At 38.0% G+C, this 27,939-nt stretch overlaps 1 protein-coding gene across 6 annotated transcripts in view; it reads left to right on the plus strand.

Annotated features, from left to right (window-relative positions):
- Nucleotides 1-27,939, plus strand: part of PHTF2 (putative homeodomain transcription factor 2) — an 89,308-nt gene that overhangs the window by 15,633 nt on the left and 45,736 nt on the right. For 2 of the 6 annotated variants that reach the window (XM_042468806.1, XM_042468801.1), the window contains exons 2-4: nucleotides 5,576-5,655; nucleotides 21,372-21,428; nucleotides 22,721-22,780. In XM_042468806.1, the coding sequence (XP_042324740.1) occupies nucleotides 5,611-5,655; nucleotides 21,372-21,428; nucleotides 22,721-22,780 (162 nt within the window). In that variant the 5' untranslated portion in view covers nucleotides 5,576-5,610. Of the gene's footprint in view, nucleotides 1-5,575; nucleotides 5,656-21,371; nucleotides 21,429-22,720; nucleotides 22,781-27,939 lie in introns of those variants that run through there. The other 4 variants (XM_042468802.1, XM_042468803.1, XM_042468804.1 and 1 more) reach the window with 4 other exon arrangements.

A 27,939-nucleotide genomic window follows, 5' to 3' on the forward strand; every position in this document is an offset into this window, starting at 1 on the left:
TATCTTGTTTTGCAATGTGCCCAATGTGTTTCCAGCCTTTGCTCTTCAAAGAGGTTGTTGTTGTTGTTGTTGTATAGCAGTCCAGTTATATGGAGAGAGATTTTGAATCCACTCCAGAAATTTCTGCTGTGGAGAGATTGAATGTCTCTGAAGAAGGCAGTGTAGTAGTTTGCACATTTGGGGGGAAATGCTGAATTACATGACATGATTGTTTTTAGAGAATAAGTTCATGTCTTCTATAGACTGGTTTCGTTACTCCCTTCCTGTTTAACTGAAATTATTCAAGCCATTATATTAAAAAGAATGTCCCCGGGACATTTATTTAAAGTGTCTGTAATGAAATTCTTTAAATGTGGTGTTTTTCATCCTTAACCCACCCCCACAGGCAAATATTCTAGTCCTTGTTGTAGTGCAGCATAACTCATAATCAGATCATCTGACTTTCTATCACCCAGTTCATAGGTACATGGGGGGGGGAACCTGTCAGTGTTGATAAATGTGCTGGGGTAGTAGGAATGCAGTTGTTCTACATAGAGCAAGAGCTCTTGAACTGCTTTTCAAAACATGTTACTGGTTCTGTTAGTCCATGCCTAAGCATCCAAGCCCTGTAACTGAGGTGAGATACATTGTCTCTTTCATACATTGGCATGTGTTTTGTGTATGTGTGTACAGTATTCTCTTCTCTACAACCCTGCAATTGCATTCAGACTGGAAATGAGGGAAATGGCTCCATAATGACTTTGCTGGTGGAGGCCAGATTACCAGTTGAGAGACTGAAGGGCAGGTTTAGATTCCAAAGCAATGTCATCCCCCAGTGCAGTACTTCTTAATGTAACAATGAATTCATTTACTGAATACTAAAAATGTATGCAACCAAATGTTCTTAGGGTGAGAGTTAGAACTGTTCCATATTTCCAGAGACTCAAACATTTAAAAATAAAATTTGCTCTTACTTGTATGTCCCTACTTTGGCTTCTGTGCTTTGGATTTTGCAGAGTATACCTGCGTGTCGGAAGGGAATTTGTTAAATTACATGTCAGTATGATAGCCTTGTGCTAAAAGGAATGTGAATGTCACAACATCCAATAGTCCTGATGTGTAATCTGTACTCAGGACAAGAGGCTGCTGTCGGAACAGAATGCAGAGAAACAGAATGGTTCCCAGTCATCAAAGGGGTCAAGGCTACATACTATCACCTTTTGTATTCAGTATGTATGCAGAAAATGTACACAGAGTAGGGTTTAAATTCAGAGGCAGGAGAATTAAAGAAAGGAAGGAACATTAACAACCAAAGATACACAGATGATACGGTACTACTAGAGGAAGCAAGACTGGGAGCAATTATTTGAGAAGATCAAGATGGAAAGCGTCAAGGTCTGATTAATGCTGAATATTAAAAAACAAAATAATGACCACAGAAGATCTACAAGAATTTACCATAGACAATGAGAAAATTGAAATAGTCAGAAGAGTTCACATACCTTGGTTGAAATATTTATCAGAATGGAGATTGCAGTCAAGAAGAAGAAGACTAGAATTGGAAAGGGCAGCCATGAAAGAACTGGAAAAGATCACAAAGTGAATTAAATGAGAATTCAGTCTTCCAGTTGTCAGTCTGGAGTTTTTGATGGCATCACTTTTTGAGATAATTGCATACTTCAGTAAAATTATTTTAGAGTGAGTGTTATCTTTTTCAGTTTGATTCATAGAGTAATATATTGCCCAAAGCCACAGTTATTACATGTTTTAGCTCAGGAGAGCTACAACTTGTTTTGCCCACAAATAATTACAGTCGCCCCACCATTTTCACAGACCTGAGATCTGTGGTTTTGATTATTCATGGATGGGCAACCTCCATTAAAGTTAATGGCGCACGCGCCTGTGACATGTAGACATGGCCGCACTCAGGAGCACACAGGCATTCAAATCTGTGGAGCTTGAATATATGCGAATTTCCAAATTCATGAAGGGGGGTCCAGAATGGATCCCCGCAAATTCAGAGGGATGACTGTATTTTATTTTTTTGGCTTAGGGAGGGTTGGGGGTACTGACCACAAAAGAGGTCTTGGGAACTGCATTGTAGCCCTTTCTCTAGCTCTGCTCCAGAGTGACGAGTTTATACATTTTTTAAATATTGACAAGCTTTCTCTGAACAAACCTTGCCAAAAAAATAGGTTCACCTTAGGATCACCATGAGTCAGAAACCATTTAAAGGCACACAACAGCAGCAACAAATATATTTACAGCATTTATGTCTGTATTTACCTTGATTTTCATCCACTTCTTGAATTTCCTGTTTCTTGTTTTGGGTAAATGTAGATAAAAGCTGTTGGAGAACAAAGGGATGTGTTCTGTGTTTTAATTGGATGATTTCAGATCATTTTCTGATAACCATAGCAAGTGTACAGTGGAAGAGGTTTTTCCCTCCATTACACAAGGCCACTTGTTGTGTGCCTTCAAGTCATTTCCAGCTTATGGCGACCATAAGGTGAACCTATCATAGAGTTTTCTGAGACTGAGAGTATGTGACTTGCCCAAGGTCTCTCACTAGGTTTCCACGGCCAAGGAAGGAGTCAAACTCTGGTTTCCAGAATCATAGTCCAATATACAAACCACTACACCACGCTGGCTCTACACAAGGCCAGTATCTGCTATTTAAGTTACAGGAGTCTTGATCTGCTTTGGTAAAATTTACAATGTAAGTGTAATTTTGCATACAATTTTTCTATAGACAATTAAAAACTGGGTTGGCATGTATTTGTTCAAAAACATTTGATAAGTTAATCAGATAATCACATATTTAAAACATTATTATTTAGGACAAGAACCCAGAGTTGCAATACTTATCAAACTGTGTTACCCTAGAAATGTTACAAGTTCATTCCTTTATGGAGCATCATGCCAGATCACATGGAGGCCCATGTTCACCACAGCAAATACAATAGATCCAGTAATATATTTAATTCTTGGGTGCTGTTAGCATGGTATAAGATTGTTTATTGCTCATAAAAACTCTGGTATCTAGAACTGAGCACCTGAGCACATGTAGAATTCCTTTGTAAGTGGTAGAAGTCTGAAAACAAACTCAGGAACACATAGGAAAGAATCCTTTTACCTTTCTTTTGGCACTGGAATCTGCCTAGATTTCCCACACAGATGTGCACTGTCTGAAAAATGATCTTGGGTTCTGATGGTTGACAGCCATATGGAAAGCTCAAGCTCTAGTTTAGTAGGACTATCTGCATGATATTGAGAGGTACAGGGCTTTACAGATTGCATATGCCAAAACAGCACCAGGTACTTCTGTGATCTTCCTGTTAGTGGGTATAGCTCTGCAGAACAACATAGTGATTGTGTTCATAGCCAAAACCTTTGGTAACACACATGTACTTCATTGCTAATGCAGGAACCACTGGCAGCTTCCTCCCTGTGTAAAATTCTTCCATTGGTCTGTGCCAAGAATAATAATTATTTATAGTATTTATACCCCGCTCTTCAGCCAAAAGGCTATCAGAGAGGCTTACATTATTTTAAATTGGACATTTCCCTGCCCTCAGGCTTACAATCTAAAAAGACAAGACACAAATGGAGAAGGGAATGGAAGTGGGGAAGGAGGAAAGTCCAGCAAACCTTCTCTCCCTCTGAGGCCTGGACCAAGGCAGATGGACTGGAGGGAGGGCCCTTCTTCTTTTTCAGGCAAGGCCTGGAGTTGGCCTGCCCATCTCTACCTCTGGATGGTGGTGGATAGAGGGAGGGCCTTCTGAATACGTGCTTAAGTCTTCCTTCTGAGACATACTTGTTTCTAATCAGAGATAAGAAATGTGAAGGCCTAGGTAAAATGGAATAATTCAGGGGAAAACTCCTCACCCCCCGAATCCTTTTCCAGAATTGGGGGAAAATAAATTATGGTTTAGGTTTTTTTAGAATGACAGCTAAAATTGACAGAGAAGATGTGCATATATTTATTTCCTCTACATTATTTTTAAAAACTAGCAAGTAAACTTTTAACTATAGACATTGTGCCCACTTACAGTGGTGGTCCAAGGTAACTGCCAGTGTGCGCAACCCATTAACTTGCAGTCCACAGTAGATTTCCAAGAAGGAAATAGCAACTGAAGCCGGTGGGTACAAATATGAGACAGGCTGAGAAGGACTGATGACTGCAATTCATGGTGCAAGTAATTGTAACCATTGTAATTCATGCCTCTGGTTTTCTTTTCTCATTTTTTTTATGGGCATCTGGATTTTACATCTGCTTGAAACTATGGGGGACTAGAGAAGACAAAATAGTTTTTTTTACTCAAGTTGAAGGCTTATCCTTTTCTTATGTTTTTTTCCCTTTAATTTGCATAAATGGACAAAACCAGAGTTGTTTTTGTTTGTTTTTGCAGCTCAGGAACTTCTCCATTTGTAAACAATTTTTTAAAAAATAAATAAATGCAATTTTAGATTTTTTTTCTGAATAAACTACTTTCAGTTTACTAAACATGTTAATTTTATGGCAAATGAAGTTATATATAATGCATGTTATGTTCCTAAACTAACAAAATGACTTTCAGCCTGTAAAAGGTGCCAATACTGCATTTTTCCATTATTCAAAAAAGAAGCAATTTTTGAGGGAGCTCTGCTCCCCCCAAAAACATACCCCTGGCTTCAGAATTTCAGCAAAAATTTACCTTTCTGTCTGAAATGTCAGTCATTAAGCAAACAGCAAGCAGAAGAAGCTACGTAATGGAGATTGTATGGAAAGGTTGAGGATAGTAACGCTTTGGAAAAGGGCAATAGAAGACCATGGGCTGGATACCACTTGAGGGCTTGCTGACTTCCCTGTTGCCCTTACCTCTGATCAGTGATGAAAGAGAAAAGATTTTCCCCTTCTTCCTCCTACACTGCAGTGAGTCTTTAAAAATGCATACTTTGGTTTAAGTGGAGGCTTTTAAAAGGTTAATTGCAGCATGAAAAGAATTTAGGGAGGTCACCTTCCTAATGCTGCAACCCCACCTTTAAAAAATTGCCCTTTCATGCAAGATTTTGTAAAAGCATGATGGTGCATGTTCTCTCTTTCCCTCTCTCTGTATGTGAGAGAGTGAATGTGAAAGGGTGAGTTGGGGGTCGAGGATGAGGGTGTGAGATATCAGGAGTTATATCAGAGTGATTGGCTCTAATCAGTTCTGGCATATGGATTCCAGTGTGCTTGCCCCAAACCAGTTTGGCCCTTAGGCTAAAATGCTCAGTCATGCTTTAGAAAAGGCTGAAGGCAAAGCTGGAGTATCTGATGAGCATGGTACAGAGAGATTGATACTGGCATCTGTAAGTCTAGGAGCAAACCACATGCACTCCCATCATCCCAGTTCAGTGACTATAATATAATAAGAAGGTAGTGTGTTATTCATACAGCAGTGATCTTGGCTTCAAGGAATATGTGACAAGATTAGAACATGAAAGAGCCTTAATGGTTTAGTTGGCAGTGTTTGACTGGCCAGTAAACTGGTCACCAAACATTAAACGATATGTTTTTTGTTTGTTCTTTATATTACTTTATATGAATGTAAAGTTGTCCCTCTTTTTTTTACAGCATAAAATGATTACTATATAAATGCCACAGTATAAATGGCGTCAAAGGTTACAGATGCTATAGTCTGGTACCAGAAGAAGGTAAGATGTTTTAATCTATAATGTAAAAATGTATACAAAAATCTATAAATGTATGCATATAAAATATGTCTTTCAGTTTGTTTGATTATTCAGTACTGTATTACATTTAATTTTTAAGAGTGCTTGCTTACCACTCTTCTTCATCCTTTCTCTCTGACATGCATACCCATCCGTCTGCTGATCTTTCCACCCACGGTTTCCTCTAGGTTTCCTCTTGTAACTTTGACTGGGCACTAAAAATGTAACAGAAAGAGTCTGCCTGAATTTTAAACTCTGTGATATATGCATGTTGGATGCAAGGGACGTCTGTCTTTTCAGGTTTAGGGTAGAGTTTCTGTGACACAGTGGTTTAAACAGAACCACAGTATTGAAGCTCTTTCTTTGCTTTAGGTATTTAAAGAACTGGTAGTTCCTCAAGATTAGAAGGAAGTGAGAAAGCCACCTTTCTATCCTTAGAAGAAAGAGAACTACCCTGGTCGCTTAGAAGTTTTGCATGTCTTAGTTCATTCTCTGACATCTCAGTTAAAGGATTTTGGATAGGAAGATTGGGAAAGTTCTCCAAGATTCTAATGTTTGTACCAATCAGGCCTCCAGTGAGAGTGAATTACACAATCAGGGTGCCCCACAGAAAAGGCTAGTTTTCTACTTAATATTTATTTAGATATCAGTTCTCTATCCTTCTGGTATTTGGGTGGCTGTATCTTTCAATATTATATGTAGACCCTTTTGTATGTGATGGATATAGAAGCATTATTATTATGTTTAATTAATTTTGTTGAACAATAGATACATAAAGTAAAACCTGAATAACATTCAACAGTAGCAAAGTACATACAAGTTACTACAACAACATACTACAAGTGACAGAACCATACTACATGTAACAAAATACAAAAGCAAAAGATTACTTCCAGCTAACTAGGAGCCCTGGTGGCGCAGTGGTTAAATGCCAGTAGTGCAGCACTCACTCACAAACCACAAGGTTGTGGGTTCAGTCACAACCAGGGCTCAGGGTCGACTTAGTCTTGCATCCTTCTGAGGTCGCCAAAATGAGTACCCAGCTTGATGGGCGCAATTAGCTTAAAGTTGTAAACTGCTTAGAAACTGCTTGGTGTGGTATGAAGTGGTATATAAATGAAGCTGCTATTGCTATTGCTATCTCTTCTACAGGTTAATTTCATTCTCTCCCTATCCAAATTATTAGTTACACTCCATCTATGTTTAACTCATTTTCATTGATAAAACCAATAACCATCAAATCACCCTCTTTTTTCCACAAAAAAATCATTTAATTTCCAGTCTACAAAAGAGGATTGATGTCTGCTAGATAGTGCTCATTGTCTGCTGAGAGATTTCTCATTTGCATTTGTTGTGTCTTTGTCTTGCTATCTTTCAGGACTGGTAGCCAAACCTTGTTTACTTTAAGGGTTTCCTCTTTTCTGTTGAAATTGTCCAGATGTTTGTGGATTTCAATGGCTTCCCTGTGCATCCTGACATGGTAGTGGTTGGCATGGTCCAGAACTTCAGTGTTTTCAAACAGTATTTTATGCCCAGGATGGTTTGTGGCATGTTCTGCTACTGCTGATTTTTCTGGTTGGCCCAGTTTGCACTGTCTCTCGTGTTCCTTGATTCTTGTTTGCACACTGTGTTTGGTGGTCCCTATGTAGACTTGTCCGCAGCTGCATGGTATGTGGTAAACTCCTGCGGCTGTGAGAGGGTCTCTCTGGTCCTTGGCTAAGCGAAGCATTTGCTGGATTTTCTTCGTCGGTTTATAAACCATTTGGAGGTTCTGCTTCTTCACCACTTTGCCTATTCTGTCTGTGACTCCTTTGATGTATGGTAAAAATACCTTCCCTTTGGGTGGCTGCTTGTCTTCACTTCTCTGGGTTTTCCTGGGCCTGGAGTCCTTTCCAGGCAAACATTCTCTAAAGATGCCAGCCACAGATGCTGGCGAAACATCAGGAAAAAACTTTTCTGGAATGTGGCCACATAGCCCAAAAAATGCACAAAAAACTATAAATTAAATCATTTTACCTTTCTGAGCATATAATATCCTTGCCACTCTCACCATATATCGAACTATTCTTCCATGGATCTCCAGCTGTTCATCCATCATTCTCAGCAGAAAAAGTTGAAGTTTCAGTTGAATATTAATTGTTACATTTTTTGCAGCATACTGTATATTTGAGTCCAATATCTTTTAGCTTTTTTGTATGCTCACCACATACGATAAAAAGTTCCTTCTTGTTTGCTGCATTTCCAGTGTATTCCATGATCCTTTATACATCTGAGACAATTTCTCTGATGTCATGTACCAACCATACATCATTTTACAAAAGTTCTCTTTAAAATCATAGCATAAAGTAAATTTCAGAACTTATGAGCACATTCTTTCTCAACGCTCATTTGTATATCCAGAATTTTACTATACAGTCTTTCACTTGCTCATCTTCCATCTCAAATGTTAATAAAAGTTCATAAATTTTACATGATGGAAAGTAGGCCAGTGTAGTTATCCTAATATAGCATCTGAGGAGGAAGCTGAAAGAGAATGATTTTCCTAAGATTGTCTATTGGGGTAAACAAGGTTCTGCTTGATGCACTGTTCAGTTTCTTTGCCTCTAATGTCTAATAGAACATTTTTTTCCTGTTTTATGGAGTTTCAGTGGTGGTCTGTATGAAAAGTGGGAATATTCAGTACTGTTCTTTGTCTTAAACAAATGTTCCAATAATGGAAGGCAGTAGATTTTCTAGGTCAGTGCTTCCCAACCTTTTCTATGTCCCACACCCCTAGAAAATGTTTGATTAATGCTCGCATGCCCTACAAAAGTAATATCTTTCTTTAAGTACAAGAAATTAGAGATTTGTTTTAAGGGGAAACCCTTGAGGTTAATACGAATGTAAAGAATACTATTATACTAAAAGATGGAAGAATACTATCTACAGTATTGTTTATATGTGTGTTTCTTTAGTATAAATTATAACTACTGTAATTTAAATTAAGATGATGCATGGGAGGTGAGCCAGTAGGATTTCTTAAGGATTACAAGTGTCACAAGAAAAGGATAGAATGTGATAGAGAAAAAGATTGTACAGATAGTTCCGGTTATTCGGGGATAGGAAGTATGTTAAAATTAACAAAATTGAATGTAAATATTAATTTGAAAGAAACAGAGGGGATTGTGGGGTATTGGAAAATATGTTGATGTAACAATATCAAAAGACATATGATGTACCAGGTAATGAAAATAAAATTTTCATTAAAAAAAAAGACATAATAGAGTTTACAAAATGAATTAACACTGCAGTTGCATTGACTGCCTTAGATGCAATTAAAGATGCAAAAATCAATTTTGATCATCTGGGCTGACAGTATATGTTTGAACTCTTTAGATGCATGAATATGGGCAAGAGTTCGTGAACATGCTTCAGAAACGCTCAAAGATTTTCACAGTCCTGTGGTACCAAACAGGGATGCCCTCTTTCACCTCTGTTATTTGTTCTTACATTAGAACCATTAGCTAAACTAATTTGCAGAGATTCAGTCAGTAAGGGTGTGTTGATAAAAACAAGGATTATATAATAGTCTTTTTGTTGATGCCTCCCCCCCCCCCATGCCCTAAATAAAATTTTAAGTTTAAAATGATTTTGAATGTTATATTCTGGCCTAAAAATCAACTATGAGAAGTGAAAATCGTTTTGTATAAGCACCTCAGTGGAGGAACAGAAACAATTCCAGGTAATCTCACATTTGTCCTTCAGCTACTCTTATATAAGATATCTACAGTAGGTGTAGGTTATCAAATTATAGGCAGGTATAGTAATATGTCAAATTAAAATAGAAGAAATGGTCTGATTTAAAGCTGCCAGGTAAAATAAAACTAGTAAAAGCTTATACCTGAATTTCTATTTCTTTTTCAAACGATTCCCTTAAACCCTGGGACAAAACATCTGGAATATTAGTAAATAAATATTGAAATGTTTATTATGGGATGGGGACAGTTATGATATAGCTAATAGAGTTACAATGGCAGAGCTTGTACTTTCTAATTTAGAGAAATATTATTTGGTGTTTCAGTTAGTATAATTTACTAAATTTATTAAAGCTTATGGAATGGATGTATGTGTTTGTTGTGTGCCTTCAAGTCATTCCCTGTTTATGGCAACCTTAAGGCCATAAAAGTGTCTTCATGGGATTTTCTTGGCATGTTTTGTTCAGAGGAGGTTTGTCTTTGCCTTCCCCTGAGGTAGAGAGTGCGTGACTTGCCCAAGGTTACCCAGTGGGTTTCCATGTCCAAGGGGGGAATCGATCCCTAATCTCAACTCACTACAACACACCGAAACAGTTACATGGCTTCAAATGGAAAGGGATGACAGTTTAGGTATAGTGAATGCCTTTATTTTTTTACCAGTTTTTAGGAAAAAAATGGATTAACAAAGTAACTATGGTAATCAAAACATTGGGTATCCACAGTTTTACTGTTTGACTATTTATCCTTTTATTATTGTTTTTACTAGTTAGATTAGTAGTTTAGCGTGATTGCTTTCCCCTATAAATTTGTTTTAGGTATATAGAAATGTAATGTTTTGATTTGTTATTGTTATTGTTTGTGTTATGGTTGTTGTAAGTAATACAATATTTTAAAAAAAACAACACATGTGCTTTACTGATCTTATCAATTTATGATAAAGAAATGAAAATGTCCTGTGTAAAGGTATTATTTCTACCTTCCTGTATTCAGCAAGGATGGAGATAGCGGAAGAATTTACTGTACTGTATTTGTCTGTTATTAGTTAGACACAGTTTGGACACTTGCATTATTAGAGAAACTGACATATGAACTCCACTTTGCCAGAAGTGAAATAGCTGAAGACTAAGACTACATGAATAATCATTTGTTTTCCCAAACCAGTGGGAGTAGTTATGGATGGTGTTGTTAGCTGCTGTCCGGTGCACCATGTATTTTATGACAGTAAGCAGAGCTTAGCAAAAACCTTAGTATAATCACTTTATGATTTATGGGTGGAATCTTTAACAGCAGGTTATTTTGAACAGTTTCCTTCAGGCAAATACAGATTTCTGCATATACAGTAAGTGATTGGGGTCTATTTTCAGAATAGGCATGTAAACTCTCCAAATTCAGGAGTGTTTAGAAAGCAAAAATATTTGTACAAATGCTACTGTATTTGTGTCTTGTGCTGTCCATTCATTAAACTATAGTTTAATTGGAATAGAATCATAGAACCATAGAGTTAGAAGAGACTGCAAGGTCCATCCAGTCCAACCCCCTGCCATGCAGGAAATCCAAATCAAAACATCCCCGACAGATGGCCATCCAGCCTCTGTTTAAAGACCTCCAAGGAGGGAGATTCCACTACACTCCAAGGGCTCAGACTGGAAGGTTTGTCTACATAAAGCTGATTATAATATTCTTAAATACATTACAAATTTCCCTTGGAGAAGAGTACCTCATCCCATTCCCATCTTTAATAGTATTAACTGATCTCTCTTCTGTTGTTTTTTTTACTGTCCTAGCCAATAAATCCAGAAGTGTATCGATTCTCACTCGAAATGTGTGTAGTTTCTTTCAGTTACAATGTTTAATTTGTATTTGCAGTACCTAACTTGCATTTATATTCTTTGTTAAGGCTTGATGTAATGCTTTTTTAAAAAAATGGTCCTTAAAAATACTGTAACATTGATTAAATTATATTTTTGATTTGGATTGTCATCTTGAAGGATGGTCGTCCTCTTGGGCATGAATTATAAATGTCTTCTGAAATATTTATTGTTTCTATTAGAAACAGCAGGCTTGGTGAGTATTGGACTACATGGTGATACTGTCACAGCCTATGCTTGAAGTGAATAGCACCGTCTTTCACAAAGCTCAAGTTTAGTCCTGGAAATAATACATGTTATTCTTTCCATAGTAAAGCTGCTGAAAAGAACTTATTATGGATTTAGTTAAAGCCCTAATTTTAAAAATTATCTGTGTTTGAAATTTAGAAACAGATTCACTGTTTAAAAGAAAATTACAGGTTTCTAGTTTTCAAAAGAAAATTCTGACTCAGGGATTCTGCTAATTCTGCTATTGTGTGCTACCTACCCCTTTTTTATTTTTACTAACTTCAAGTAAACTCCTCTATTGATATGTTTAATTTCACTGTCTGATATTTGTAAGAGACCTTCTCTGATACTGACTGATCTATAAAAATGAGCAGAGTAATATGCCAGTTACAGGTAAGTCCCTTCAGATTTTATATTAGATCAGAGGAACACAGAATGATATTAATAGGCAGTTTACTTTTTTGTTTGAGAACATGAACTGTATGACTATAATCCCCAAATTTCATAGTTTGTGGTACTATAGTAACTGTAATAATTTGAAAAAACATAGACTGTACAGTATTCAACCATCTTGCTTAGTTGTATTGTGTTTTTCAACCCTCTTTATGCAAACTTTCATAAGGTTACTGTATGAGTTAGAGAAAAACAGGGAGACGTGAATATGCAATAGCAATACGTATGTCTATGAAATTTATAGAGAACTGTTAGTACCATGTTTTCCCGAAAATAAGATACTGTCTTATATTTATTTTTCCTCAAGAAGACACACTATGGCTTATTTTCAGGGAATGTCTTATTTTTATTAAGTATGGTACAACAGTCTACATTTATTAAAATATACTTAAGTCGTCTTCTTCTCAAACATCGTCATAACCCTCCAAACCCTATCACTATGTCTTATTTTCGGGGTATGGCTTATGTTGTGCAAATGCTTAGAAATCCTGCTACGGCTTATTTTATGGGTATGTCTTATTTTCGGGGAAGCAGGGTAGTTCTTTTGAATGGTTGTTCTAGGCCATGATCTATTAGCTTATTCCAGATAATTTACACAGTGTTACATTTTTAATGTAAAAAGAGAGAAGGAAAGAAAAGGGGGGAAATTTATTTTATTTATTTTTATTTATAATAAAATATATTGGGCCCAGACAAAATGCTAAGCACTGGTTTAATTCTTTGTGTGTAAACACTAAATTCATGGTGTCTCTTACTGTGTCCTGGTGCAGCTGCAAGGAGAAGATTGGAAGTGCTGCTTACACTTCTAAATTAACCAAAATATAAGTCTGAATCCAGTGGAAATCTGATTAGTTTAAGATGAGATGGATGAAGTGCAGCCCATAGGCTGTTTTTGTGGCCTCTGGGGACCAACTTTCTCTCTTGTTTTTGGCTTCGTAATACCCTAAAATGATCTCTAATGGTTGTGCAGGACATTTCCACCATGTTTGGAACGCCTCTAGTCCTCACAGGGGTCAAAACTGCAGTCTTTCTAAATTGTCCATCTCAAATGCCCAATGAAGCAGAGCCCCAAAACATTGTGAGAATGCCCCCATGTTCCTTAGAGGGCATATGAGAGCAAAACATGTGGAATTTTTTTATGGTGAGGGGATGGCAGCATTTGCACATGTGGTCCTCCATGGTCTCCTGAGGAGACAGCTTGCCTTTCACATTGCTTCCCCTGGTTTTAGCAATTTTTTTAAAAAAACTGAAAAACTAAATCATCATAATAAAATGCAGCTTGATTTTGGCCTTTTGAATAAATACTATGAATTAAGCAGCATTCCCATGAGTTTGGATGTAAGTAGAAGAGCAGGGAACTTAAAACATGAAGTAAACAATCCAGTTCTCCTTGCAGGCAAACATGAGGTTAGAAGCTGTGGGGACCACACAATTACTGGTTCCTTGGACTGTTGTCAGATCTTCTCTTCAAAGAAAAAACAAATCTTTCCATGTCTGTATATTAATTGGATTGTTTGATTCTCTCTCTCTCTCTTTGCTTATGCTGTTAGACCAGTGTTTGTTGTTGTTATTGTTGTTGTGTGCTTTCAAGTCATTTCCAACTTGTGATCAGCCAGTGGTAATCAAACTTTTTATCTTTGGGATGCTGGCCTGCATTCTGTTCTTATTTGAGCAGAAAAGCTGAAGTGGTTTTCTGCCTTTATTTGCAGCCTTTATGTTGGTTCCCTTAAAAGCTTTCAGACTACTGAGATGCAGATATTTTTTTCAGCAGAAATTTTGTTTAATCAAGGCACCCTGAAGGTAAGAATGAACAAAAGGTACATAACATCAATTTTCTCTGCTACCAGCAGCTTGGTGGCTATTTTTGAAACAAGTCCTTTTGATCTGACTCATGGCTGTTTTTGCCTCCTTGGCATAAATGTTTGGTCGCTAGGATTCTTTAGGAATGAATCATAAATTAGAAAAATGAACAGATTTGCCGAGCAAGTATTTTTGTCACTCGGCAGTTTGTCAGTTGAAACTACATACTTGTGCTTTAAGGTCAGCACCACAGCCTGTTTCACATGTCATGCTCAATGATGAAGAATGAGTTACAGTCACTGTTATGTTCACATATTTACCGCACCCATCTCCCTTAGAGTAGTTGTAAGGCTTTGGAAGCTTTCATTTTATCTCTACTTAATAACAGCTTGTTTTATCATCTAAGCCAACAAACTGTGTTTACGTTTAGCTGTGGGTTTTGAAACTGAGTTGTTTCAAACAAATCATAGGCGCTTTACAGACCCCCCGAAAGGGCAGTCTGCCGCCGTCCTCGTTTGCTGCGTGAGGGAGCCACAGCGGACAAACTGTGTGGCTCCCCGCACAGCAAAAAGAAGCTGCAAAGTGGCTTCTTTTTCCAGTGCGGTTGTGACGCCGCAAGGCGCCAATGGCGCCCTTGCGGCATCACAAGGGTGCCGAGACATGCGGACGCTAGGCATCCATCACATCAAAATGGCGGCACCCATGTGTATAGGGCACTACCATTTTGACGCCCTCGTCACGTGTGAGGGGTGTCTAAAAGCGCTGCCCCTTGCACATGACAATGGCGCCTCTATGGACCCATCTATAAAGTACCGTAATTTACTTTAATTACATTTTTTTGTTCTCAATGATGGTGCAAATTAGACTAAGTGAAGTACAGTGAGCTCTTCCTATTCACGAGGGTTTGGTTCTGCCCCCACCCCACATATGGAAGGAACTACTACTATTATTATTATTATTATTATTATTATTATTATTATTATTAACCACCTTTATTTATAAAGCGCTGTAAATTTACATAGCACTGTACATACCATCTTTTTAATTAGACGGTTCCCTGCCCTCAGGCTTACAATCTAAAAAGACACCACACAAAAGGAGAAGGGAGTAGTGGTAGGGAAGGGGATGAGGTCCAGCAGTTCCTCTCTACCTAACTCTAGCTCTAGCCAATATTTGTCTGTGGGAGGTGATGTGCATGTTTTGAAAAGGTGCACACTGCCACTGGCTGATAAGTGGTAGAGTGATCCACTGGAGTGTCAATCTGTGGATAGCTTGCAAATTGCTATAGAAGCAAAAACTGCTATGATCCTCCTCTGTGTGGCAGCAGAGAAAGGAGGAGTGCAAGGACTGAGAGATTACTGTGGCTATCTTTGCCATACTGGACTGTGGTAATAAAACAGAACAACTCTGCCTAAGCTTTCTTTAATACCAAAGGTTTTAGACAAGCAATTTTCTAATTGCTACAATTGCTGGCTAAACCCAGTAGCACAGTGGTTCTGAAATGCAGATGTAAAGAGGGGTCCCAAGGGTAAAAGGTTTGAGTAGCACTGCTGCAACATATTGAGACATTGCAATATGCAGAGAAGTTATCCTTTCTTCTTCCCTTTCACACTTTATATGTGCAAAATTAGATCCAGAGAAGACCAAGTTACCTTTTTTCATATTGCTCGATTTGATAACTTCCACACATTATTCCCCAGTGATGCTTCCCCAGAGTTGTTTCTGAAGGTTGAGGGAATATGGAATAGAAATGTTTCATAAGATTGGGGTGGGTGGTAGTGATTATGTGTACAGTCAAATGGGTAAATTGAAAGAATTGGTCGGGACTACCTTGAGCAAGCCGAAGTGCCCTTCCTTTCACGTAAGATATCTTTCAATACAAACCTGCCTTTGCTGTAGTGAAATGAAGTCTTAGAAACAGATTTCAAAGTTTTTTGTGGGTTTTTCGGGCTATGTGGCCATGCTCTAGAAGAGTTTCATGGCCACATAGCCCGAAAAACCCACAAAAAAACTATGGATGCCGTCCATGAAAGCCTTCGACTACAGATTTCAAACTTGGCGTACATTTTGGGTTCTAAAGGTCATAGAGCAGTTTGCCCAAACATTATGTTTTGGATTGCAATTCCATTCACTGTCAGTAGGAAAGGATTGTAGGGGTTGGTCCAAAACAGCTGAAGGATGCCAGGTTAAAAATGATGTTAGAAATCAGCAAGCTTAGCTAAACCCAAACATTTAAAAAGTCTTATTTATATACTGTATGTCATTATTATTTGTATCATTCTGCTTTGGACGAATAAGCGTATCCCTGTATTACTGTATTCTGAGTTTATTTACTTAGACTAATGTCTGCTCAGGTTGGGTGATAAGCAAAATAAAGACTGTCCCATAAATTGTACAGTGTAGTAAATAAATAGAAGTGAAGAACATTTTCTTTACAACACAATAACCCCATTTCTTGGATTTTGTGGAAAGGAATGGTTAGGTAAGCATCTCCACCTTTCTGTTCTGCAGTGGGATACTAGCTGTTATGTGAAGGTATCTGGATACTTACCCTCAGTGGATAATGATTTAGGGTAGTTTCCTTCTTAGCTGAAATTTTTTGGGGGGGGTGAAGTTCCAGACCTATGTTATTGACTTCCTGTGTCAAATGCAAACTTATATTCATGATCAAATCATACATCTGAATGCAGACTAATGTAGACTGGATTAACAGTTAAAACAATTCTGACTGTTAAGCAACAAAGATACTGGATTGAACTAACCTATTCCTGTTTGTCTGCATTCACCTTCTATACTAACAAAGACACACTGAAGATATAAACATCCATTTGAAAGATCAGCATTGTGTAAGTGGCTTGTAGTTTACCAAGTTAATTTCCTGTTATGGTAAGAGGCAGTAGTTTGATGACTGAACTATTGTAGTTATTATTCAGGTTGTCAAAATTAATGACAAGCATTATTAGATAAGTACTGAAGGATAAGAGCACAGTCTGAGTGGCTCCTTTATTAATGGTGCTTCTTTCTTTCCTTGTATTTTCACTACTAGTAGACTTCATCATTGATTTTCAGTACTAGAATGCCTGCTAATTCCTTTTTCTTGGTCTTGGTCTTTTCCAGCTATCCTTTGTGTCACTTTAGTTTGAATTAACGGATTACAGTAAATTGTGCTTTTGATTTTAATCTGTGTATGAAGCCTTTACATTACCCTATAGATAAAAGAGTTGTGGAGTAGTCTTAATTTAATCCCAGATTATAATCAATCACTTTAGAAAAAGAAAGAACAATCTCCTAATCACTGTAGACTGTAAATTTTGATTCAAGTAGGAGGTCAAAGCCTATTGGTAAATTTAGTCTTCTCCCATCACCTCTCTGTGAATTGCAACTTGTTGCCATCTACATTCCAAACACTGTTTAATGTTTCACATTACTGAGTATTGAGAGTTTATTCACTTCTTTTCTGAAGTGAAGCCCAGCAAGAGAGGCAGGGCCAAATGCTCTCAAATTGTTTCACATTCAGGCCCACACAACTGTGGAGCTGGAACTTGAGCTGGAAAATGTGCTTCATCATATTGATGTTTTAAAAAAAAAGGTCCAGGCTTGATTGTATATGCTTTTTCAGCTGCTGTTCTGTTTTACATTTTTTGTTCTGTAATTATGACGCTTAGGTGCTTGTATATTACTGTGACTCAGATACTGCTTTACGTAATGTAATTCACTTAAGCAGTGGACAAGCAATCACTTTTTTCACCCATTTTTCCCTTTCCTTTCTTGAACATAGTTGATATACAGTGTTTTCTTGCCAATATAGTTTGTCTTTACCTGGTTTTATATTTATATGTGGGGGAGATACATCAGATTGACAGTGTACAGTGGCAATTCATTTTGGAATTCTATCTGGAAAGAAAAGATGTGGACCTTGGGTGTTCACTGTATATGAGAACCACACTGTCACACATTTTTACTACATTGCAGATTAAGGCTCTATCTACCATGTAGTGCTGAAATCCCCAATGTGAGTCCCATGAAGGACCCTCTGCCCTCCAGCACATGCCATGGCACCCACCAAGGTCTCCTGATCCTCTTGATATTTTATTTTTTTTAATTCAAACTTGTTTTTCCATAGTAAAGTCCCTAACTTGCATCTACCTTCCACCTTCACTTTCCACTCCACCTGATTGCAGTTTACAAATATTGCTCGAAATGATGATGGTGGGTGCCTGCAAGTTAGGTGCTTCATTTTATGGTACAGAAAAATGCTTGCTAACCCAGGATGTACAGCTTCGGTTATCTGCATATTTTGGACTTTGTTGTTACTGTATTACTGTCAGGTTGACTTCATTTTATGGCACCCTGTGAATGACAGCCCTCAAAAGCCCTGATCATCATCTATCCTGTTCAAGTCTTCCAAACTCAGGGTCATGGCTTCCTTGATTGAATCAGTCATTTCTAGGTTCTCTCTTTTCCTACTGCTTTCCACTTTGTCAACTATTATTGTCTTTTCCATTGAGTCATGTTGTTTCATGATATGTCTGATGCCTCTTAACTTCTAGTGAGATTTGTTTGATTTGTACTGAGGCTTGATTTGTTCTAAGACCCATTCATTTGTCTTTTAGAACTCTTCTCCAGAACCACATTGCAAATGATTTGGTCTTCCAGTTAGGTTTCTTCACTGTCTGGCTTTCACAACTGTACATACAAATCAGAAATACAGTGGCTTGGATAATTGTGAATTTGGATTTAATAATATGTCTTTATACTTGATGATCTTATTTAATTCCTTCATGGCTGCCTTTCCAAGTCTTAGCTGTTTTCTGATATCTTGGCTGCAGTTGCCATTTTGATTAATTACTAAGCCAAAGTATAGGAAATCTCTAATTAATTAATTATGTTCATTAATCAATTTAAAGTTGTGTAAATCATCTGTGTTCATTATTTTTTCTACTTAATATTTACCTGTAACCTTGCATTTTTATCCTCAGCTTTCTTTGGTAGTCATTCAAAGTCTCTTTTCTGCAAGTAATATTGTGTCATCTGAACATATTAAATTGTTGGTGTTCCTTTTCTCTGTTTTCACACCTGCTTCCTTTGAGTCGTAGTTTCTGTATAATATGTTCTGCACATAAATTAAACAGATGGGTTTTTAAAATGCAGGCTTCCACTTTAACTGCCATAATTCTGGCCTCTGGAGTCATGGGATTTGCAGTTTAAGGAGAGGTATTTAGAATACTTAGCCAGAGAACTCTGGTACAGTAGTTCTGAACATTTGGCTTTTCAGATGCTTTGGACTTCATGATTGGCTGGGTTTCAAGGAGCGGAGTCCAAAATATTTGGTGAACCAAGGACTGAGAGCCATTGCTCTAGTATCTTAGAAAACCACAAACCCTAGAATTCGATGAAATGTTACTGTGCAATTAAAGTACAATATAGTGCTATAATTGTGTCATGTGAAAGGGTCCAGTAAAATATAAAGAAAGATCAGAATAGTTCAGTATTTTAAAGTGAGCTTTTACTGACACTGCAAGCTTATACTTCTCTGCTTAGAAGCAAGCCAAAATGGAATTCAATCATTCGTACGTGAGAATAGAACTACAGCTCTAATGTGCTTCCTAGGAATACTTCTCTAGCTAAAAGTCTGGTTTTGTATAGTGATTTCTATGTCAGTGCACTACCTCTGAGTTTCCCAAGGGTTGTTACCTTGAGGTTAACGTATGTCCTTCTATTTAAAACATCTCCTGGCACTATTTACAGGCTTTGCCATCAGGAATTGCTTCATAGTATGACGGAATTACCTTAAGCACCTGTAACTGTATCTACAAATGGAATTTAAGTAGGCAGAGTGTATGCCAAAACTAGGTTTAGCCATGAAAAGAGGCTTAAAATACTGTAAGATTTTGTAGATAAAAAGCCAAATCAGTCTTCCTGTTAGGAAGATCAAACATCTTACAGCTATCCTCTTGTGCTATATGTTGCAGTTTTCAGAAAAGTATGAGTTTCATGATCTGTAAAACATCTAGGGGTAGCCGTATTGGCCATATAGCAAATTCAATAACATCCAAACAATGATACCTTTATTGGGCCTACCAAAATACACAATCTCTGTTAAACTTCTTGGCTGTTCAAAATGTGCTTCTTTTAAAAACGTATTTTATTTATTCTTTACATTTTTATATAGTGAATGTGTATGTAGCATGGGTCATGGTACTCCTTTAAAGTTTGATTAAACTGAATGATAGTAAAGGGACCAAGGATTTCAGCATATTTTCCTTGATGCAACACTTTAACCACTGTATGTATTTCAGTGGTTCATGAAATAAACATTAATGTTCCCTTACTTTCTAGTAGAGCTTCTGTTCAGGGTTCCTGGTCTTGGGTGTATCTTCTTAAAATATGCTGTAAATTGTAAGGCTTGCAAGAGAGGTATTGTGCCCACAGTTCTCCATTCTTTTCCAGACCTGATTTAACTGCCCATGACTATTGAGCAAGTGAAGTCTTTGGTGGAATGGTGCAGATTTAATGTCTCCCTGAGCAAGCTATTTCATCTAGTTTCTGAAACAGCAAAGTGTGATGGGATGAAACTGTGCAATCTCTGTGTGTGACAAGAATGTGATACAAGAACCTGAGGTTTTTCTTGTAATGTATGGTTCAGCATAACATCATAAAGGTACTTTAGCTTTTACTCCTGTACAGTCAGTACAGTGGAAGCCCAGAGCCTCCCTTCATTGAATGCCTGATATTTGTGGGATGATAGTCTTCAGTCGCAGTTCTTGTTTGAACATTCAAACACAAACATTTCTTGGTGGAATAAATTATGTCTGTTGCAAAATCTAATCAAGGCCTGGTGTAAGAATCTAGGATCAGACCAACAGAAGAAATATCTGGAAATGTTATGCAGATTTTGAGATGGCATTTCTGCATGTATGCTTTTTTGAGAGCTGTTCTTGTATTTAATCTTAGCACCAAACAATTTATTGTGAAGAGACTTTCAGACTGCAATTTAACAAGGCATTATTTTTATTTTGATGGGGTTTGATGTAGTCAGTGGGTAGGACACTTATTTAATATTGTTTCTTTACCTACTAGCGATTAAGGTGCATTGGCACATTTCTAGCTCTGTTTAATATGAAGTTGTGTATTTTGACTTCAACTGACTTCTAGTTTAGATTGTCTAATACCACCCCTTGTATTATGAGTTTTTAAATTATTTTCACCGGCCCAGAAAGATTACCTACAAAAGAGTTGCCATATTTCCTTATAATTCTTAGTATTATATCTTTTGTATAGTGGCTACATACCAAAGTACTGTAATGCAGTTAAACTGGAAACATACCATAGTGTACCAGCAAATCTGTTTAATCAAACATGGTATTTACAGATGCATAACCAGAGTGAAGCCCCTGCTAAATAAATTCCTAATACTAAGAAGACATTAAATTTACTCAAAGCTGTGTGCTGGGCTCCTCATGATAATTTTGTACTTGATAAATTGAATCTTGTTTCTGTCCTGTTTTTGACATTGTCCTGATTTTCTCTGATTTTATTTTCTTTGAAAGATACTGCATCATGTAATTATGTTCTTCAATCCTGTTTTAATATGGACTTTCCTCTTTCCTGTTAGATTGGTGCATATGACCAGCAAATATGGGAAAAATCTGTAGAACAAAGAGAAATCAAGGTAAAGTTTTATCATTTCATATTTTGTGGCCTTGAGTTTCAAACTTTCTATCTTCCATAAACTCATTTTGCATTTATTAGTGTAGAATTCCTGTGCACAGGATTCATGAATATACTGTTGCCTAATATGAACAATGCTCTTAAACCTAGCTCTTCTCCTGTGGAAGTAATGTGCACCCAAGAGTTGTCTAGTGCAGTCCAACGTCCATATTTGTGGGTATTATGGACAAAATACCTGCAAAGTTGGAAAAACCATGAATATTGTTATTCCTTCCCCATCAAAAAATGTATGGTACAGACTCGTGTGATTAGTGCTAGCCCATCACTCACTTTCCCAGCTTGCCAGTGTCACACCTCATCTAGGTTTTAAACCCCTTCCTTAGCCCATCAACCTTGCATACCCCACTTCTCTTTCTCCCAGTTGTCCTTCTCTTCCAGGACCACTAGCTCATCACTCCAGGTTGGTGCTGGCAAGCTGGGAAAGCAAATGAGGGGCTGGTGGTATTGGAAGGAAAGGAGATTGAGAGGAGGAGGATTGGGAGGTAGATACATTCTCGTTTAGCTTCCTTTCTATTACTTCTCTTATTGAGGTGTCTGTATACCAAGTTCTGAGAAGCAACATGATTTAAATAATAGAGTTTGAAAACCATTTATTTCCATTGCACTATAATCCATAATTTGCTTTGAAAATTTTAATACATATAGTTGGATCCAGACTTAACACCAATCAGAGTGGATTCAGTAAAATCTACAGCAACTCTAATGACTGATTTATCCATTGATTTTCATGACTGACCTATGTTCCATTTGCTCTGACTTTGCCTGAATCCAACCTGTTGGATATGACAGTTAAGAATTCTTACTCATTTTGTTGCTTGTAATAGTAACAGCAGTATTTTGTTTGGTTAGTTCTTATATATCTGCAGCATTTAGAGCCAGTTTCACTTCTCTTGAAGTGAAAGACTTGCACAAGAACAGGTTGAGGGGAGGGGTGTTTAGGAAATCTTTATCTTATTGAGGTGTGGATGAATTGTATGTTATATAAATCTAAACTCCTTGCTGTTTTGGTGTGTAGATGCTGGTTTATATGTAGAAGAACCTGCTTTTAACAGAGGGAAATGCTCTAGATGATCTTTTGGGGAAGTTCCATATTCCAATGCTCTAATAAAATGTTTTAGTTGGCATTGTGTGTTAAACTGTGTTTTCGATTTGCCGTATCATAGTATGCTTCCCCTTATATTTTTATGTGAATTTTATCATATATCACTGGTTTTCACTTCGTTACCTTTATAGTTCCAGTTTACTTTTCCTCCTTTTTCATCCTATCATTGTTTTGAACAGTTTATTAAATTGGTAAGTACTTGATGATGGAAATTTGTGTTAAACAAAACAGCTTTTCTAGATTAACTGTGTTTCTGCATCTTAGTGTGACTAACAAAATCCCATTAGTATCTGATAAACTAGTATCAGATAAACTAGGAACTACTTCAAAAGCATCTGAATTCTTTAGCATCCTTTCTAGAGAAGAGGTTTAGGCTGCTGTCCTATACGTACTATGTTATAGTAAGATCCACACATGAACAAGATGGCACTGTTAAGTTCACTTTTAGGACTCATACACTCTTCTAAAAGCATTGCAAAATATAATTATAAGATTATAATTAACTGTAATTGTTTTAGAGAACAAAAAAACATCTGAAAGTGCTTCTAAATGTTGGCCATTTATTATGTTTCTGACATACTTTCATATATTGCATATATTTTGCATACATCATACTTTCATATTTTGTTCATAAGTTTATTTTTCCAAACTGCATCTTTTCAGTTTTTAGGAAAGAAATAGAAGGAAGCCATTAGATTTTCCAAGGGCTGCACAGGCAAAAAAATAAGTTTAAAAATTCATTCATTTGACAACATTTCCAATGAGTCAAATGTTATGATCAAAGTGTTGGGAGCCTAATGGCTTCTTCTACAGATGCTAGAATGAGACTCCTTCTTAACAGACATTAAGACACCCTTGTAACTTACTGCTAACCTCCAGCACTTGTCTCTGTGCAAGCAGATATTTAGCAAATGCATCTTCCTACTCATTCCTCCTTTTGTTGCTTACCTGCATGAACCCTTTTCAGCATGAGGCTTGCAGCCACCACTGCACTTTGTGGCACCATCTAGGGAAACATAAGTGGCCAACAGGAATTGTGTGTGTACATTATGTCTTCTAGCAAAGAGAGAGCGAGCGAGTGAGAGAGAGAAGGAATGAGGCAAGACTGAGTGCTGTGCCTGCTGCATGTGCATCCATTCTCTCTCTTGGCAGAAGGAATAATTCAAAGTAATGGTAGAACTGGGAGTGAGAGAAGACTGGCTACTGAAGTAGTGGGTGTGCATATTAATGTTTCAGTATTTATTAACAAGAATGCAATATAATTAATCAGTTATTTGCTCCTGTTGAACTGTATAAGCTCTTCAGCCTGCCTTAATAGATGTCCATCTAGTTAGGCTCCTTCTTTGTCAGTGGCTGACCAAATGTCCCTGGGAAGCAGAGTTTGGGAGAGACACCCCATCCCTCCTCTATTACTTGTTTGGTAATCAGGAGTACACTACTTCCATATGTCAAATTTTCATTTTCACCTGTTTCGTTAAATGGTGTAGTATATGAAGAATAACATTTTATCTTGATTTTTTAAAAAATTAAGGCGGTTTACAGACCGCCCTTTCCCCGCCGGATCGGGGCCTCAGCTGCCACAACAGCAGCCTCCGAGGCCCCGATCCGCCGCTTTCCAGGCCACAGGGAAGCGGAAAAAGGCTGCTTCCCCGCGGCCTGGAAAGAGGCCGATGGCGACGGGGAGTAGGAGAAAGGGGCCACTTGGCCCCTTTCTCCCTTGCGTCACTGGCGCAGCCGTCTAAAGGCTGTGCCAGCGACACAAACTGCAGAAGGAGCTCCGTTTCGGAGCTCTTTCACGTGCCGCGGAAAGGGCGCTCTGCACCCTTGCGCGGCGCGATGACGTCACGTCCGTGCCGCCCCGTTTGGAGGCAGCGTGTTCGTGACGTCGTAATGGCGGCCCCTGTGTGGAACAGGCGCCGCCATTTTGTACGTCCTGGGGACGTACTAAGGTTAGGTGCATGCGTAAGGCACGCACTTTACCTAACCCTATACACCCATGCGGAACGGGCCTAAGTTTCTATTGCAAGTGTAAAAAAGAAGAAAGATGAAAAGGGGAAAAGTACAGAGGCGGTAGCCATGTAGTAGGTACTTACATTGATATCAGCTGACCATATGACCAAAAAAACCTGCCTGAACAAGAAATTAATGTCTGGAAAATGCATCTATTAATAGCACATGCATGCTTTGGTAAAGCAGCAAGATTCTTTGGCAATTGAACAAAGATTAGTGAGGCTTTATGTTCCCAACCTTGGTATATAAGTTATTTAGTACAACACTCAGCCTCCAGCCACACTGACCACCAGTTAAGCTCAGAATTTCAGAAATATACATCTAAGTCTACAGATATCAAACATTTTTCTATACAGTACTAATGTGCGGCAAAACATAAGAGCAATCAATGGGAACACCTATGTCATATGTCACAGGGAAGTGTTATGTGTGATACACTCTGAAAGATTTAGCTGAACTAGCCTTTTCTTCATTAGGAGATACAGTCATGTCCAATACACTCAAAACACAATTTGAAATCTAGAGAAACTTTAGATTGTGAAGCAGGAACAATTTCTCCTTTTCTAATGTATATGGGATTGTCTCTTTATTGCACTCAGAACTAACGAGCATCAAACTTAGAACAAAGATTTAGAACTTTAGAAGAAATGCTGATAAACTATAGTCGGTTTTTTCCCCTGTGGATGCAGTTAATACTCCCAGCACACCAATAGTTGCTGAAACTCATAAAGCTGATAGCCTGTATAAGAGTTTAAGCTCGAGTAAAATGGCAAAGAATATAAATGTGGAGTTTTCTGTACCTTTTCTACTTTGCAGTATGCTTTTTACTATAACTGAGGAAAATTCTACCTGTGTGCCTGATATCATCCTGTGTGCCTGATATCATCTTTATCACAAGGTGATAAATCTTGCTTTTTTTATACTTGTTGAAATAATTTTTGGTATTTTTTAATGTAACACTAATATATTCACTAAATTTTCCACTGTGTTTCTAGTTTGTTGTTAACCGTTCAGACTATGTCAACAGTTTATATACAGAGAGACAGAGAATTGGGTTTGTTGTTTGCTTAATTGGATCTTATCTGCTGTTATGTTGTCCTTTCATCAAATCTGGAAATAATCTTTTTCAGCAGCATGTTTGCTTTGGTGTTATTGTCTTAACACCCTATGAGGAGCGACTTAGGGAGCTGGATATGTTTAGCCTGGAGAAGAAAAGATTAAGAGGTGCTATGATAGCTCTGTTTAATTTTTTTGAAAGAATGTCGTACTGAAGAGGTAGCAAGTTTGTTTTCTGCAGCTCCAGAGAATAGGACCCAGAGCAGTGGGTGCAAGCTACAGGAAAAGAGATTCTACCTCAACATTAAGAAGAACATCCTGACAGGAAGAGCTGTTTGACAGTGGAACACACTCCCTTGTAGAGTGGTGAAATCTCCTTCTTTGGAGGTCTTTAAACAGAGGCTAGATGGCCATCTGTTGGGGTACTTTGACTGTAAGTTCCTGCATGGCATGGGGTTGGACTGGATGGCTCTTGTGGTCTCCTCCACCTCTATGATTCTGTTATTCTGTGGAGATTACTGCACATCTTAATAATGTGACTTACCTCTCCCAAGTTGAAGTCTAATTTGGGCTGCATCTAGGTCCTATCACATGGCTTTTGTCTCTAAATCCGCCATCCGAGTACAGCCTGGCTGCAGCCCAGGTCACTTAAAGTGCTTTGGCAGCCATTTCTCATAGCTGAAAAGCTCCCGACTTTGGGAAATGGTTGCCGAAGTGCATTAAGGGACATGGGTTGCAGCCGGGCTGTACTCAGGTGGTGGATTTGGCAACAAAAGCCATGCAAAAGGACCTGGATACAGCCCAAATTAGACATCAGTTCTAGAGAGGTAAATCGCATTATTGAGATGTGCAATAATCTATGAATAGTTAGTGACTGTTTCAGAATAATTTCATATACACATCAACAAATAGAAAGACACACAGTGTGTAACTGGTACCTATCAGTGTATTTGTACTCTCTCCGTATTTCTACCTTTCTTTGTGTTAAAAAACCCAAACTTCTGATAGAACTTTGCCTATCATCGGATATGATGAAGCACCAAATGCGGGGGGTGAGGGGCGCAGTAGGCAATGGCTTGTACTTCTCTGCTGGAGGGCAGAGCTGTGAAGGCCAAACAGCCCCTTCTGGGTTTTAGGGTAACCTCCTCCCTCAGCTGTAGTGGAGGGTGCTGTCTCATCACTAATATTAAACTAAGATTAATCTGGGAATCCACTAGCTTCTCTGTTTCCTCAGGCAGCTAAATATCTTGGGCCAGCCCTCAAAGGACCTATTCTATGATAGGATGGGATGTTTTATTTTAATTATATCACTCTTAACGTTTCAATGACCTTGCAGGGAAAGCCACCTTCCTTTGGGGAAATATTACCTGTTCTACTTCATCCTTTTACCACATTTTTATTTAGACATTAAGATGTTCTCCTGAAATATAACATCTCTGCTTTGCATGTCTTACAGTTTCATTGAACTTGCTTTTGCAACACTGCTATGTTTCTTTGAGTTCTCAATGAATGTCTTTGTCATCTAATGGTATCATGCATATATAATAGACTTCTTTTCTGTTGGTGGTGTTCATTCTTACTTCACTGTGGAGCTAATCCTAAAATTATTTCTTGACTGCTATTGTCAACTTAAATTTTAGTATGTGCTACTTTTGTGTCTTGTTCTACAGGAAGTAATCTTACCCTCACTATCTTAATTTATTGTTGTTTAACTAAGCATTATTTGAACTTGTATGTTCTTAGCGTTATTTGTTTAGCCTGACCTTTGTCATTTTAAATAGCCTCCACGGTGATTTGACTCTCCTAAAAGAGCTTTTAGAGTTTCCTTTTAATCATAAGTGGAACCACACATTATCTTGGCAAATGTATCTCTCAACCCACCATTACTGAATTAATGTGATACTGTATATGGGAACAGAAGAGACATATGTAAAGAGAAATTTAACAATGGAAGGGGTAGGGTAAAACAGTTAGCCTCAGGTGGCATGACTATGGAGATGGAGACAAAAGATAAAATTGTTGTCTGGATGATGCAGCCTATATCAGGCAGCTAAATGTCTTGGGCCAACATGTGGCAAAGTGCTCAGCCACTCCATGCCTGCTACTTCTCTTCTGCTGTTTTTAATCCTGCTGAGCTGCACTAGGCTTTGGATTCTTGCTGGGGTTCCAACCTTGGCTGGAAACTTTTTGGGAGTAGGAGAATTGGTGCACAGGCAAAGGACCGAGTTCCACTGCTATATTTGTTTCACAAGGAAAGCAGGAGTGGAGGACCTATGTTTCTCAT

Source organism: Sceloporus undulatus, chromosome 5 (assembly GCF_019175285.1).
Source record: "Sceloporus undulatus isolate JIND9_A2432 ecotype Alabama chromosome 5, SceUnd_v1.1, whole genome shotgun sequence".
Lineage (NCBI taxonomy): Eukaryota > Metazoa > Chordata > Lepidosauria > Squamata > Phrynosomatidae > Sceloporus > Sceloporus undulatus.